This window comes from Crinia signifera, chromosome 5, assembly GCF_055691185.1.
Source record: "Crinia signifera chromosome 5, ASM5569118v1, whole genome shotgun sequence".
Taxonomy (NCBI): Eukaryota; Metazoa; Chordata; class Amphibia; order Anura; family Myobatrachidae; genus Crinia; species Crinia signifera.
This window is the reverse complement of record NC_139221.1, coordinates 220,039,728-220,057,197: the sequence shown is the minus strand read 5'-3', so window position 1 is coordinate 220,057,197 and position 17,470 is coordinate 220,039,728. Positions and strand designations below refer to the sequence as shown.

General features: G+C 44.0%; 1 protein-coding gene across 2 annotated transcripts in view; it reads left to right on the top strand.

The window, feature by feature from the left end:
• Positions 1–17,470, top strand: part of LARS2 (leucyl-tRNA synthetase 2, mitochondrial) — a 202,558-nt gene that overhangs the window by 139,529 nt on the left and 45,559 nt on the right. For both annotated transcript variants that reach the window (XM_083188551.1, XM_083188552.1), the window contains 2 exons: positions 13,876–13,979; positions 15,464–15,646. In XM_083188551.1, the coding sequence (XP_083044677.1) occupies positions 13,876–13,979; positions 15,464–15,646 (287 nt within the window). The remainder of the gene's footprint in view (positions 1–13,875; positions 13,980–15,463; positions 15,647–17,470) is intronic.

The window sequence follows — 17,470 nt, the reverse complement described above, 5'->3', positions numbered from 1 at the left end:
TGGCTGGTACTTTATGCACTAAATCCTAAAAAAAATGGAACATGGCATGGCTTTATGGGACAGGGGATTATGCACACCGTAATGTCTATTACACATTATGCCACACACCGTAATGCCCATTACACAATATGTCACACACAGTAATGCCCATTACATATTATGCCACGTAAGCGCTGCTTACCTACATGCTCATTGCTAGGGTTTTCTTGCTCGATGCCAGGGATTACATGCTCTTTGCCAGGGGTTACATGCACAGTGCCAGGGGTAACATGCTCGGTGGCAGTGGTTACATGCACAGTGCCAGTGGCTAAACGCTCAGTGCCAGGGGTTACATGCTCAGTGCCAGGGGTTACATGCTCAGTGACAGTGGTTACATGCTCAGTGACAGTGGTTATATGCTCAGTGACAGTGGTTACATGCACGGTGCCAGTGGTTAAATGCTTAGTGGCAGGGGTTATATGCTCGCTGCCAGGGGTTACATGCACAGTACCAGGGGGAAGTTACTCTGTGCACTGCACTGTGCGGTAAAGGAGACAGCTGGGCAGTGCGGTTGGAAAGCAGGCTTTCTCAGAGCAGGTCCAATGATTGGATTACGAGACTCAAGCTGGTGCGTCATTTCAAATAGCGGGGCAAGGTGAGCGGACAGAGACGGAACCATTCTGCTGCCAAAATGGAACTGACGGAATGTGGTTCCGCCCCGGTCTGGCTCACTTTAACCCCTGCTTTGCTGCAAGCTTTAGTGCAATGAATTGCTACCCCCATACATAATTAGCTAGTATAAATTGTTAAACCTGAAAACAAAGAGTAATACAAATTAGATTTTTTTTTTAATTCAATAGTTTTTATTGATTTTTGCAAAGTACAAATAATTCCCCGTAACCACAGGGGCAGGCACTACAGCGTACAAATGGCATATAACAATTGAGAGAGGATATATCGTAGAGCAACAATAGGATTATTCAATGCATATTTGTAGCAGGATGTATAGAGCACTAACTGCATATAATAAAATCAGAAATACCCAATCAGGTATATATGTATCATAGTGAAACAGAAGTGCATATGCTGTGTAGAAAAATAAGACTTTACATGTCGAAGCGGATAGAAATGCCCCCCCCCCCCCCCCCCCCCCCCCCCAAAAGAAAATACCACTGATAGTATAGCCTCAACGACCCATAGCGAAAAAAAACCCCCCCAAAAAAAATAAAAATGGATAAAGATAAACCCCTAGTACCCTTAACCCCCATCCCAAAACAAACCACCACCCTAACGACCAAAACAACCCTCCCCTATAACCCCCCACCCTGTACTACCCAACCCCAACTGAGGTGTACCTGGAGCCCATAACCTAACTATACCCCCCCAACTAACTCTACTACTAACTACCATCTAGTGCTACTCCCCCCCCCCCTTTTTGAACAGGGTAATTTATCGGATAAGTACGCAGGGCAAAGAAGAGGTATCTTAAGCTAGAATAATAGGAAAGCCAGCAGACACACAGGAGACATATTTACATACAATGTCCAAAGAAATAGCATACACGTGATTCCTGCGACAAAAAACAGGATATATATAAAGCAGTATTCTGAAAAGTAGTAAAATAGAAAACGACATGGTGTGGACATCTCAAGGTAACCATGTTACAGGATTTAGTCCGGCCAGTTTTCGGTGCCGTGAATGGGCCGCGGTATAATAGAAGACCCATGTCTTATCCCTTCATTCCCTTGAGAAAACTCAGGATTGCGTCCAAGATAGTCAGGCATCAATATGAAATATTGTAAAGTTGTCAGCAGGAAAGGGGTGGGGAATCCTTGTTGACAAGCCTGCATATGGTACCAAAGATTTTTGCAGCCATCGGGAACCAACTTTAAGGAAACTTCCAGGGTGCGGTCAAATAAAGGAGTCATAGGGGGAGTCATATGCAGGATATTGCTGTAGAATTTCTTCAGCCACATGTGGATATTTGTCTGGGACATGAGAGATGGAAGGGGTTAATTCCCGTACACCATCAAGTCTGGCAGCAAGTCTGTCAGCCGAGGCCGTTATAGCCTGAAGGATTCGTTGTAGATAGGCTTCCATATCTGCGCCAGAGATGCACACAGCCAGTTTAACGATGGGAAGGTAGACTTCTGGGAAGGAGTCTTGGTGTATTGCAATATGGTGGTGGCTAGCACACCACCTTACAAGCAAAGGATATTAGTAGCAGCAGAATGTCTGGCTGTAGCTTCTCCCAGAAAACAGCAGATGATGTGTGTTAAATATTATACTGTCCCCGCAGGCTCCAGTAAGCTTATAACACTCGTATCTGCTGAGCCCAACTCAGGATCAAATCTGAATAGTTACCACAGTCCAGGGGACCAGCAGGCGGGGCAGCGCCACCGGCTCCGTGCGGCCGAGCGGCCTGTCTCAGTGAGACCAGCTACCACTCTCTCCGCTGCTCCCCGGAGCCCTTCCAGACGCCCCCTCCAGTCGAATCACCCGGGCAGCGGCAATCACGCAGCCGGATTACAGAAACCGCAGGTCTGGGCTGGGAACTCCTCCGTTCAGCCAAAGCAGCCGGGGGATCCAAAATGGCGCGCGCTGCTGTAGAGGATGCACGAGGCTCAGCAGGCCAGTCAGCCAACACTCTCCGAGTATATCAGGATAGTCATGGGCAGCTCAGGAGATACAGGAGCAGCTCGAAAGGCAGCTGGATTGCATATAAATCTTCCGCAGGCCCGGGGACAGGATTTTTAGTCAGGATAGTTACGGAGCTCACAGTCCCCACACCCGCTCTCAGTGCTGGCTAGGCCACGCCCCCTCACAAATTAGATTTAAATATTACTGTTCCGAGAGCGGTTGAGAGTTGAACCAAGTTTGTGTGCTATTCAAGGGAGTGCATGGGCAGAGGAGAGTATTCAGTGGCAGCAGCCTGACTGGCCCCAATGTGGCCCTGCATAGAGCTGCTATGTAATGGGCTGGGGAAAGCAGCTGCTACTGGCTGATAAGAAGGAGGGTGGACAAAAGCATTACTTTGTAGAAATAATTATGAGGTAAGCTAGGCACGTTCTCAGGCAGTAGTGTTATTGTTGTGGTTGATGATGAAGCGGTTTCCCATACTAATAAGCTTCTAGATTGTATTTATCAAGCACATTATTTAAAATTATATGAAAAACCCAATTAATAGGCAACATCTCCACTCTGTAGAAGACTTGTTACATTTTCATGTCTACCTTTGCATATTTCTGTGTATGGCATCTTATGGGGATAAGAAGGGAAAGAGTAGAGATGCTGCCTCAGGTACCATAATAATAGGAAGCCCTTATGGTAGAACATGCTGTGCTTAAAATGATTTTAAATTGTTTTATTAAAGGTGCAGTAACATTGTAAAGGTGACTCATGTTGAAGTTATGACATGCAAAAAGTGTTTTCTATTTTTTTAATTTCCTGAAAAGATTTCTCAGGACAATATTTGCCTTCAGAAAGATATATCTAAACAGTGTGAACTGTGGGGAGATTTTATCAAACTGTGGGTGATTTATTACTTCTGTTGTGGTTGAAAAAATATGCTTATCTCAGATGAGAGTAACAATATTGTGGCAGGGACAGCATCTTTACACATGAAGGTCCAGTCCAGGTCTTTGAGCAGCAGCAGCAGCAAGAAAACTGGTGTGATCAAGGTTGGGCTGATTAGCAACACTTGGAGCTTCCTAATAAAAGTTTCCAGGGCAGGAGGTTATTGCATTCTATGGTGGAATAGCTACCCAAGTGATAGGCCGGGGTGTGGGCTGGGTAATGACCACTGGATCTAGTTTGGACTATGCTGTGATTACCTGTATGCTGTGACCTGTTCCAAAAATAAAGACCAATACTTCATCTTGATCCAGTATGTGATGCCTTGTCACAATATGTAATCTTCTGTCACATAAAGAGACAGTGTTTTTGTATCCCTATATTACTACTAATGTACTTTACATTTGCTATCATTAATAGTGAACAGTGGTACACGCCGGGGGGGGGGGGGGGGGTCTGGGTATTCAGAGACCCCCCTGACAGCCAAAAAATGGTTTCAATGGTTTTAAACACACTGCCGCGGCCCTCAATTAAGCCTTGCCTCTGGGAATTAGCCTTTTCCCCTTTTCAAACACCCGCGATTAGCGGGTTGGGAAGAAAACAGATAACCTGCCAAAAGAACACACAGTGGCTGCTGTGATTCCTGCATGGCTCTGTCCGCTTCAAGTACTTGACACTGTTGCTGCTGCCCGCTGCCTAGTTAATGTATGTACAGATGGAGCAGGGCTTGTTATTGCTGGCGGAGCGCCAGGACCGTGTCCCTGGCGATCCGCCAGCAATCTGGCGCTCTGGCTGAATGAGACGCTCGTGCGTCTCCCACGCACGAGCGTCTCAATAGCCGGGCGGCGAGGCGGCGCGGCGGGTGCAGTCCTGCCCGTCTCCAGCTTCAGGGAGACGGGCAGGGCTGCGGGGGGCTGCGGGGGGGCGGTGTGGACCGGCGGGGACCCGGGGAAGCCGGCGGGGACCCGGGCAAAAGCTCCGTCGGAACGGGACGCGCGTGCACCTCGTGCACGCGCGTCCCCTTCCGACATACAGATGGCGCGGGGCGGGGGATGGCGGGTGGCGAGTCCTCCGCCATCCCCAGCAAAGACAAGCCCTGCGCTATCTGTATGTATGTAAATATAGTGTTTATATATATATATATATTAGTGCTGGGTAGAATTACATTATATTACACACCAACGCCACAGCACTATAATGGTGCAGCCCCCACTACCCCCACCTGTCTCCCTGAAACGGAGACAGGCAGGGAATCCGCTCCCCGCCGCTGTGCTGATGGAGACGCGCAAGCTTGTGAGATGCACGGACGCCCCGCATTACAAGGGGAGCTGCATGTGCATTTGGAACCTTTAATCAGGCCCTGGCTAAATCCTTCTAGAGACCATAAAAAGATGTCCTCACTTATACCCTGTACACACAGGGTGACAAAACCAGTGTGCTGAACGGTCTAGTTAAGCACAGATCGCGATGCACCAGCAATCTGTCATGGCCAGTGTTCTCAATTGAGAGAACTCTGGTGATGACTAGATTTATTCTGCATGCAGTATATACCTAGTCAGGCAATAGCAAAGTGCAAGGCCATGCATCGCCGTCAACGGGGGGCCATATACACTAAGCGATCCTTGCTTAATTTCTAAGCATTCTAGACAGAACTCTTAGAAATGGGTCTGTAATTGCCCTGTGTGTATGGCCCATTAGGGGTAAATGTATGAAGCTTCTCTGTATAATTTTATACTATGCAAATTATAAATGTTACTTCAATGCCAATTGGTTGTCATGGGCAACTTCTGCAATAGCAGCCTACTCCACTATTATCACTGCTTCATACATTAACCCCTTAATATCCAGTGATGACAGGTGTGGCTCAAAGGGTCAACAGTGTCTAAGTTGACACAAGAGAGCTAACAGGCACCAGGTCGACATTGACAAAAGGTTGACATGGAAAAGGCCGACATTGACAAAAAGTCTACACAAGAAAAGGATGACATGAGTTTTTCATGTTTTTTGTGTCAGTGTTGACACTTGTTGACATAGATCCAAGTTTTATGTGCATGTCAACACTTTTTGATTGTCGACCTATTAACTGTCGACCTAATATCCAGATACCATGATGACATTGGTATGTGAGTTGGCATAAGTGCACACCTCCCAACTTTTGGACGTGGTGGGGCGGGACAGGGTGCGCGCCGGAGGCGTGCAGTGATTTTTCGGGGGGGGGGGGGCGTGGCATATCGGGAAGGGGCGTGGCCTATAATTGCGGCACTGCCGCGAGGCCACGCCCCCGTTTTCCGCCGCTGTGGGGCATGCCCAGCAGCTCTATGAGCTGCTGGCCAGCCCCCAGCCCTCCTGCCTGCAAGAATAGACGCTGAAAGAGGATTGATACTCAAGAGAGAGTATCAAAAAAGAAACTCCCGGGTGGGGCACAACCTTCTAAGATATGTGTAACAGTTTAAAATATCAACTTTATTATTACTAAAATTGATCCTTTGGGTGGATCAAATGACGAACATAAGACAAGAACATACAGATAACATGAATAATAGTATACAATTTGAGAAAAGTAGTGAAAATATATTGTAGAAGTCTGAGAAGAGGACTATATTGCCTCTGTCTTTGGTATCACAAGAATATCAATATATTTGTGTGAGAAATTCTTTTCAGACTAGGCACGTCTTCACTTGACCAACAATTGGTTAACACGTCAAAAATATCAAAATAAATATCATATTGAGTAAAAAAGGGGGCTAACTGTCAAACAGCACACGTTTATCTGGTGAATATATTTTCACTTGAATTTAACTGCAGAGTAATAACTAATATGAAGATGGGGGCAGTGGTGAAGTACCTGGGCTGTATATACTCGCGGGGTGGCTGCTGTCTGTGCTTACGGTGGCAGTCAGATACTTGCACAGTTGAGCGGACTCAGCGAGTGTCACAGGTACGAAGATGGAGCAAAAAGGGGGTTTCTGCTGTCTCCAGAGGCGACCAACCTGGCCCTGTTATACAAAGACAGCGCAGAGTCAGGTAATGGGTCCTCCGGGGATGAGAGAACCCTGATGGGAGGAGGTCAGTACAGAGAGCACCTTCACTATAAGTCCCTGGCATACGCTACTATCCAGTGTGTATGCCCATAGGCACAGTGAACACTGGTTGAGCGGTATGCCCGGGTAGTGAATTGCAGAAGGAAGTCTAGATTGCACTGTGGTACTATTGTTTTGGCTTATGAATCCCTATTGTACCATGCAAAGGTGGTGAGATGAGAAAAGGATTTTTCAAAAAAGTGCAAGTCTATATTGTCACAAAAGGGGTGTGGTGCCCTATGTTGTCTTGGTCCAGGAGCAGAGCTGGACTGGTAGAGTAAGGGGTCACCCTAAATTTGATGGACCTATAGGTCAGATGGCCTCTTTTTAATAAATTGCTGGTTTGTGGTCCTTGATAGGAAATAACACTGAAGTGTTAATTATGAGAGATACTCTATTATAATTCAGTTATCTCCTATACAGCGGTTGTTAATTTAAGATATAATTCCACATATAGACCGAGGTGCAAGGAAAAAGTCCTTATGCAATGCAAAACACACAGCTTTGAAAAGTAATAAATAAATAAGTTGCCTGCTACTGTATTGAAGTGTAATGTAACACTCTGTCTCTGTGCGTTGCAGAGTCACAGTTTTTAAATATACAAGTAACATTCACTGTGGTTAAATAAAGTGCAACATAATATCTATGCAATCGATTAGCAATAGGTAATGTGACACTCTGTCTCTGTGCGTTACAGAGTCACAGTTTTAAGTATATAAATAGCATTCACTGTGGTCAAATAAAGTGCAACATAATATCCATGCAATCGGTTAGCAATATGTGACAGGCCACTGAATTAGAGTATAGAACAGCAGGGTGTGAATAATAGATAACCCCGTAGTTAGAATAGCAGGGGATATATTTTTATATATTAACAGAGACACTGCCCTGAGGGCTGTTAGACTCACGGACACCCGGTCCAGGGTGTGTCGCTGGCCAATCTGGACATCAGGCGGCGAAATCCCCCAATGTGTATGCTCCAGTGAGAATACTGCAGTCAATCGGCCATAAGGTTGAATACGTGAACTGTCACAATAAATGGATCAAAAGAGGGGCAATCTATGTATGCAAATGAATAATAAAGATGATAGTCTCTGCGTTATTTAGAAAATCCCCAGCGTCTTTTGAGGTTTCTACGAGTGTAGCTTGAAAACTCAGCTGTTAGTCCTGTCAGGCGGCTGAGTTGAGCGGGGGAGACAGACGGTGATTAGATATCCCGTACGGGGATTAGTTCCGACGGCGGCAAGTGAGTGAAGTCGCCGCTGTGTGTCTCCGTCAGCTGCGCTGTTAGTCAGTGAAAGCCTTAGGCTTGAGGTAAGCTGGTTATGACGGGAAAACGGCGGTGATGAAATGTCCCGTCCAGGTGTTAGTGCCGTCGGCGGCGGAAGGACAAAGCCGCCGATGTATTTCTCCGTCAGCTATGCCGGCATATGGTAGGAGCCTTCAGCTGGCCGGGGGTCGTGCTGTTTGCAGCAATGAGAGCCAGGTGCAGGTATGTGAAGCGTGCAGGGTCCCGCTCGTGCACAGCGGGAACCTGGAGCAACCGAGACGTACGATTGAGAAAGCTTCCTAAAGTGAAACGTACGTCTCGGTTGCTCCAGGTTCCCGCTGTGCACGAGCGGGACCCTGCACGCTTCACATACCTGCACCTGGCTCTCATTGCTGCAAACAGCACGACCCCCGGCCAGCTGAAGGCTCCTACCATATGCCGGCATAGCTGACGGAGAAATACATCGGCGGCTTTGTCCTTCCGCCGCCGACGGCACTAACACCTGGACGGGACATTTCATCACCGCCGTTTTCCCGTCATAACCAGCTTACCTCAAGCCTAAGGCTTTCACTGACTAACAGCGCAGCTGACGGAGACACACAGCGGCGACTTCACTCACTTGCCGCCGTCGGAACTAATCCCCGTACGGGATATCTAATCACCGTCTGTCTCCCCCGCTCAACTCAGCCGCCTGACAGGACTAACAGCTGAGTTTTCAAGCTACACTCGTAGAAACCTCAAAAGACGCTGGGGATTTTCTAAATAACGCAGAGACTATCATCTTTATTATTCATTTGCATACATAGATTGCCCCTCTTTTGATCCATTTATTGTGACAGTTCACGTATTCAACCTTATGGCCGATTGACTGCAGTATTCTCACTGGAGCATACACATTGGGGGATTTCGCCGCCTGATGTCCAGATTGGCCAGCGACACACCCTGGACCGGGTGTCCGTGAGTCTAACAGCCCTCAGGGCAGTGTCTCTGTTAATATATAAAAATATATCCCCTGCTATTTTAACTACGGGGTTATCTATTATTCACACCCTGCTGTTCTATACTCTAATTCAGTGGCCTGTCACATATTGCTAACCGATTGCATGGATATTATGTTGCACTTTATTTGACCACAGTGAATGCTATTTATATACTTAAAACTGTGACTCTGTAACGCACAGAGACAGAGTGTCACATTACCTATTGCTAATCGATTGCATAGATATTATGTTGCACTTTATTTAACCACAGTGAATGTTACTTGTATATTTAAAAACTGTGACTCTGCAACGCACAGAGACAGAGTGTTACATTACACTTCAATACAGTAGCAGGCAACTTATTTATTTATTACTTTTCAAAGCTGTGTGTTTTGCATTGCATAAGGACTTTTTCCTTGCACCTCGGTCTATATGTGGAATTATATCTTAAATTAACAACCGCTGTATAGGAGATAACTGAATTATAATAGAGTATCTCTCATAATTAACACTTCAGTGTTATTTCCTATCAAGGACCACAAACCAGCAATTTATTAAAAAGAGGCCATCTGACCTATAGGTCCATCAAATTTAGGGTGACCCCTTACTCTACCAGTCCAGCTCTGCTCCTGGACCAAGACAACATAGGGCACCACACCCCTTTTGTGACAATATAGACTTGCACTTTTTTGAAAAATCCTTTTCTCATCTCACCACCTTTGCATGGTACAATAGGGATTCATAAGCCAAAACAATAGTACCACAGTGCAATCTAGACTTCCTTCTGCAATTCACTACCCGGGCATACCGCTCAACCAGTGTTCACTGTGCCTATGGGCATACACACTGGATAGTAGCGTATGCCAGGGACTTATAGTGAAGGTGCTCTCTGTACTGACCTCCTCCCATCAGGGTTCTCTCATCCCCGGAGGACCCATTACCTGACTCTGCGCTGTCTTTGTATAACAGGGCCAGGTTGGTCGCCTCTGGAGACAGCAGAAACCCCCTTTTTGCTCCATCTTCGTACCTGTGACACTCGCTGAGTCCGCTCAACTGTGCAAGTATCTGACTGCCACCGTAAGCACAGACAGCAGCCACCCCGCGAGTATATACAGCCCAGGTACTTCACCACTGCCCCCATCTTCATATTAGTTATTACTCTGCAGTTAAATTCAAGTGAAAATATATTCACCAGATAAACGTGTGCTGTTTGACAGTTAGCCCCCTTTTTTACTCAATATGATATTTATTTTGATATTTTTGACGTGTTAACCAATTGTTGGTCAAGTGAAGACGTGCCTAGTCTGAAAAGAATTTCTCACACAAATATATTGATATTCTTGTGATACCAAAGACAGAGGCAATATAGTCCTCTTCTCAGACTTCTACAATATATTTTCACTACTTTTCTCAAATTGTATACTATTATTCATGTTATCTGTATGTTCTTGTCTTATGTTCGTCATTTGATCCACCCAAAGGATCAATTTTAGTAATAATAAAGTTGATATTTTAAACTGTTACACATATCTTAGAAGGTTGTGCCCCACCCGGGAGTTTCTTTTTTGATACTCTCTCTTGAGTATCAATCCTCTTTCAATTGTACTTACCTTACTCCCTGGGAGCACCTCCTCAACAACACTGTATATTTTAATTTATACGTTGATTGGAGTAAACCTTCTAACCCCATAGCAAATTAGTCCTGTGCCCTTGGCCCTCATCCCCTTCCCCTTTTCCCTGAGCTAAAGAATAGACGCTGTGCGCATGCGCACAGCGTCTATTCACGGACCACAGGGGGGGACTCCCAACTGCCCCCCGCCGCGGGACACTGCCGGTGGCGGGAGGGACGCGGGAATGTACCAAAATATTGGGACGTTCCCGCGATAAGCGGGACAGTTGGGAGGAATGTAAGTGGGCCTTGTTCCATGCCGTTCTATCTGTCGGTGACATCAGAATAGTACTTGGAATACTTAGAGAACTGAATTTACTGTAGTTTAAAATAATGTGGAACCCATTGGTGTGTAAAAACCAGGGCCGGCTCTACCACTAGGCAGCTTTAGGCAGCTGCCTAGGTGCCAGGATATAGGGGGCGCCACCAAGTCTGCCTATCAAAAAATCAATGATGTCTGTGATGATCCTTGTTGTACTTAATGCAGGTGGCTGCTGTGGAACCTATAAGACCTCATCTCCATACTTTCTCTTGAGGCATACTTCCCTACATTACTGCCCTCTCTTCCTGTACTCTGTTATGAGTGGCAAATGGGAGGGTGCTGGGGGCCTCCAGTGAAAGCAGGGGTCTTATCCGCCTTCCTGGGGGGCTGGGTGGACCACTAAATTTTTGGGATGTTAGGCAAGTATGCATTAAGGTGTTGGACAATGGTTATTGGTGGCAGTATTTGGGGGGGGGGGGGGCAGCAGTAGGTTGAAGTTTTGCCTAGGGTGCTTAGAAGCCTTACACCGGACCTGGTAATAACAGCCCACTAAGTGCACTTCATCTATTTTAAAAATACCTTTATGTGCCTATCTGAATTATTACTTCTGTGAGTATGGTATCCAATATGCATCTATACTGACAGTAATTAGGGTGAAGGAGTCTACTATCGAACACATATTTCTGCCCTACTATCAAACTGCACAGGGTGGATCTTGAATACATTAATCTGGACGTACAGTATTACACTATTGTATATTCTCATATTATATGCATCTGGACTGTATGAGAATACATTATTTATTTTTATCTAATTTTATTTCGATTTACTGTATTTGTAGCAACTAACATTGATTTGCTTTTATGGTATATATGTACCTGCACTTTGCTAATAAATTGCCAGCAATCTGTAGTATCATTGCACGTTTGTATACCATTATACAACATGGCGAAATTAAAGTTTCCCTATTCAGAGCTGCTTGTAGGTCTAGCTAGTATGTACAGCATAGTATTCAAGTCATGGGATGAAGGATTCTGTGAAATAATTTAGTTCTAAAATCTGCCAAAAGGGGATAATATGACACTGTACAAGTTAAAATGCTTGAAAATGTATCAGGAAATATAGTGAGTGGACTGTGAGTGGGGTTGAAGCTATGAGGAAGCTTTCTCACTTATTACGCTACCAGGGAAGAGGGGACTGCCCGAAGACTGCACACCAGCCCTCTCCTCTTTTAAACCACCCTTACTTGTAGTTGCACAGAACTAAATTTTCCCTTATTAACATATTTTGGAACTACATTTTTGTGGCGTTCTGCCTATCAGATAGAGCTTAGACCGCTTTAGGGAAACTTTAATTATATCTGTTTATATCCTGTTATATAGTAAATGTCTCTCAAATTTGGTGAGCAATATCAAAAATATTTTGTTTTTAACAGTGTTGTGACCATTGAGGCATTCAGTTGCATTGCGGTGTTTGGATTCTATCCCATTGACATTATCAAAACAATCAGTATGTGCTGTTATTAAGAAAGATAAGACAGATGTAAGCACGTATAATCTTGCCGCTCTTTTTAGACACCTACGTGACTGGTTACAGGACAGCTCCATTTATACTAATGTAACATTGGACCAGGGCTTCCTGGGTAATATTAGTCTAGTTAGCTTTCTCCACCAGCATGACCAGGAGATATTTGAAGATTTAAAACTCAATCCTCTTTTTGTGGTCTACCAGAAAGATTTGGCATATATTGCGACACACAGCTGGCCTAAATCAATACCACTCCCTATTCTTACCCCTACTGAAAAACCCTGCATTCTTGGACGGCATGACTGCTCACCCTTTCTCTATATGGAGGCTGGAGGGGATTAATTATATTGGTTCATTAGTCACAAAGGAGGGAAAACATCTTTTACAAGTCTCTGAAGTATCTACCCAATACTCTATGGTTAGTCCAATACATTGGCGTTTTTGCAGGCCAGATTTTATATTTCAAATGTCCTTTCATATTTCTCAGATAAAGACTGGGATAACACCTTGGATATATGTTATCCTATCCAGTCCCACCCACCAAAGCCATATCTATTCATTATACATTCCTAAGACAAATTCTTAATCACACAAAAATAAAGGGAGGAATATCCACATGGTTGGAACACTTCCCCTCTTTGACTGTATCAACATTAGAAAAAGGCCTTCTATATTCCCGACAAGTTCTCAAAGCTAGTATGTATACAGAATATTTCCTAAATATTTATCATAATTCCTACCTGTCCCCTCTTAGACGATTCCATATGGGAACCTTTGACACACATAACTGCCCAAAAATGCAGACCTGTACCACTGTTTATGGGCTGCCCTATAATACGTTACTTTTGGTTTCTTGTAAAACATTATGCGGAGACCAAATTGGTCACGTACTGTATGTCCCCTTCAATCCAGAGTGGGCAATACTGGGCATCTCCGTATGACAAAAGAAAATAAAAAAACTTTTATTAGCTTTAAGTGCAGCAGGTAAAAAAAAACATTCTTCAGGGATGGATTGACACCACCCCACCACAATTCCCCCTGTTCTTGACTAAACTCCATTTTTCGTTTCGGATGGACTGAATAGAGGCCATTGTTGATAAGGGCAAATTTGTGGAAAAGTTCTTCCTTCTATAGGAATCTTATATACCCACTCTTCCTCTCACCACAAGATAAATGATCTGTTCTAGCCTAAAAACAACTACATGGTATTTAACTAAAATGGCGGCCCAGGATCCCCCTATTTATTTTGACTGAAGTAGGATTGTATGTACCTCACCCCTTCTGTGACATACATATGCTTTAGGTGATGGTTGGACAAAGACGTATCGACCAAATGTAATTCGATATGACTTAAATTTATTTGAACCTCGTTTCATGGAATACAAAATAATGCATCTGTGATATATTGTAAATGCAATGTCTCAATAAAAAAGTTATAAAAAAAAAAAAAAAAAAGATAAGGCAATAAACACATATAAATGTGATTTCTCATTCCTCTCGCGTTTTTCATTGTTTCATGTTTTTCTTTTTTGAAGAGAACCTTTCAACAAGCTCTTGGTACAAGGCCTCATCAAAGGACAGACCTTTAGGCTTCCCTCCTGTGGGAGATACCTGAAGAGGAATGAAGTGGAAATTAGTGGTAAGCTATGTGTGGTGCTTTTGATTATTCTACTACAAAAAAGTGTATATATGTATTTATCCAGGAGAAATAGAAATATATGATTCTGTTTTCCCTTTGTTGATTCTGTAGAACAATGTTGAACAGATTGATTTTAAATGTGCGGACGGGCTTCACATGGGTCACTGGGGCAGATGGGCTTAAAACTGGTTAGTGGAAGTGACAAGTATGGATGGGCTTCACACAGGTGACTGTGGCCGATGAGATTCACTAGGGTGACTGGGGAAGATGAGCTTCACACAGGTGATTGGGGCAGATGGGCTTCACACAGGTGACTGGGGCAGATGGGCTTCACACAAGTGACTGGGGCAGATGGGCTTCACACAGGTGACTGGGGCAGATGGGCTTCACACAGGTGACTGGGGCAGATGGGCTTCACACAGGTGACTGGGGCAGATGGGCTTCACACAGGTGACTGGGGCAGATGGGCTTCACACAGGTGACTGGGGCAGATGGGCTTCACACAGGTGACTGGGGCAGATGGGCTTCACACAGGTGACTGGGGCAGATGGGCTTCACACAGGTGACTGGGGCAGATGGGCTTCACACAGGTGACTGGGGCAGATGGGCTTCACACAGGTGACTGGGGCACATGAGCTTCACCCAGGTGACTGGGGCAGATGGGCTTCACCCAGGTGACTCGGGCAGATGGGCTTCGCACAGGTGATAGGGACAGATGGGCTTCACACAGGTGACTGGGACAGGAGGGCTTCACACAGGTGATGGATGCAGACATACTTTTCACAGGTGACTGGAATGGATTAGCCTTACATGGGTGTCGGGTGCGGATGAGCTTCACACAGATGTCCCAGGACTCTAGTCCCTGATGCAGCAAAATTAAAATGAATATGTAGATTTTGCATGCCATTCATGATCATGGTCTTATGAGAATTACTATAAAAGTAATGTCAGGTCAATGTGGGAACAGGTCAATGTGGGATTCCTATGCATTTTGTCCATAAGACTTCTTGAAGAAGTCTTATGGACGAAACGCGTAGGGTTTCCACATTGGCCTGCTACTTCTAAAGATAAGGATTTTTTCATTGTTTATTGTCAAGTGTTGTTAACTTATTTTTATTACTTAAAAAAATTTTTTTTTGATCTACATTAAATCATACACTACTGTATATCAGGCATGTCCAAACTATGGCCCTCCAGCTGTTGTGAAACTACAAGTCCCATCATGCCTTGCCACAATTTTGCTATTAGGGAACGCTAAAACTATGGAAAGGCATGCTGGGACATGTAGTTTCACAACAGCTAGAGGGCCACAGTTTTGACATGCCTGCACACTCTCTCTATCTATCTATCTATCTATCTATATATATATATATATATATATATATATATATATATATATATATAACGACACCCGAGGCTGGGAAGAGGAACTACATGGGTTTTCATATTATATTATTGTACATTTATTTTTTTGTGCCTCGAAGGATCTGAGTATATTCATGCTGAAACTGGTGAGAAACTCCAGGTAACGTGGGAGAAGATGAGCAAATCCAAACACAATGGAGTGGATCCAGAAGAAATGGTGGAGAAATACGGCATTGACACCACTCGACTCTATATCTTATTTGCAGCCCCTCCAGAGCAAGACATATTATGGGATGTAAAGAGTACGTAAATCTTCCTGCCTTCCATTTTAGATCAGTTTATGGGATGTAAAGAGTAAGTAGCTCCTATCTTTGCCATCATAGAACATTTTATGGGATATAAAGAGTATCTCCTCCTACTTTTCAACCGAGAACATGTTATGGGATGTTAAGAGTAAGTAGCTATTACTAACTTCCATTATAGAACATTTTATGGGATGTAAAGAGTATGTAGCTCATCCTACCTTCCATAATAAAACATTTTATGAGCTGTAAAAGAGTATGCAGTTTTTTATACCTCCCATCATTTAACATATTATGACATGTAAAGAGTAAGTAGTTCTTCCTGCTTTCCATCCAAGAACATATTAAGAGATGTAAAGAGTAAGTAGCTCCTCCCATCTTACATTACAGATCCTTCACTTAGGGACAGTTTCATAAAAAGTGTCATGTCACTGCACTGGATATTTATGCAACATACAGTAGCATAGGAAAAGTGCAGCTGGTTATAAAAAGTATAACCTTATGGAAAAATGTATTTTTCTATTTTGAATTTTAAAGAATAGTACTTCTGAGATTATATGAAAAATTGACATTGATGAAATTCAAGAATATGGTTCTGTTTCAGTTTTAAATTCTCATGTTTTCATATGATGTTCTCAACCTTAACGATGAGTAATATTATTGACGATTACAGTTATTTATTTTTATGTGACTATAGTCATTTACCTTGAAAACTAGATAATGAAACAAGGAATTAAAGAATATGGCTTTTATTTGAAAATGCATTTGTAGAGTTCAAGGGTTTTCATTTATTCTGTTATTAGTGACTCAGGTAGTGCTTTCACAAGATTTTCTGAACTTTCTAAAGGCCCATACATACTGGGCCATTTTGAGCTGAAAGCAGCTCACTTTTACCGTTTGAGCTGCTTTCAGCTCAAAAGCCACCCAGTGTGTACGGCCCGGTGGTCAGCGCTGATGTGCACTCCTGCCTTTATAGCAGGCCTCCTCCTCCCATCTGCTGGTATTTCCAGCAGATGAGTGGTGGGGAGGACGGTATTTGCATAGCGACCTGTTATAGGAAGCCATCCACCCCTTGCAAAAAAATAGCTTAAACTGGCAAAAATTGCTGTGTCTATGCACGGAGTGATTTTCAGCATCATCGCTGTCCATACACGCTGTGCTACTTCTTAAACATTTTCGAATTCAAAGCTACACACTTTCTGAAAAATATGGTGGACAGAGACCTTGGGGCTGCAACAGTATATGCAGCCATTATTTCCAGGATCTGTAGGTTTCCATAATACGGAGCCAGCATATCAATTCATCAATATTGAATAGTGGCTGAGTGGGACCTGCAAGTAGGTGGACCAATCACAAGCTGCTTTAATTCGTTTCAAAAGTCAGTATTATTATTATAAGCCAGCTATTCTTTTAAGCTTGGAATTTAGATTCATAACTATTCCCTGCTAATATGCAGATCAATTCTTATATATGCACTCTATTTGCCAGGTATACTTTCGTATACTAGGAATTGGTTTCCGGTTGCAATGCAACTGCCAGAAGACAACACAACAGGGGGAGGTATACAGCATACATAGTCAACATGGGGCATAGTGTATGTTCCGTTACAGATAGTGTTTTGTGGTCATGCTGGAATTGTTCATTAGGTGGATGGCTTGGGGAAAGAAGCTTTTTAGTCTTCTGGTTGACTTAACCAAAATGGCCCTGAAGTGCTTGACAGTAAGCATTTTGGTCAGATTCTGGACACGTACAGGTCCTGGACAGGTGGGAGGTCAGTGCTGATGATTTTTTCGGCCGTCCTCACCACCCTTTGTAGCCTGCAAC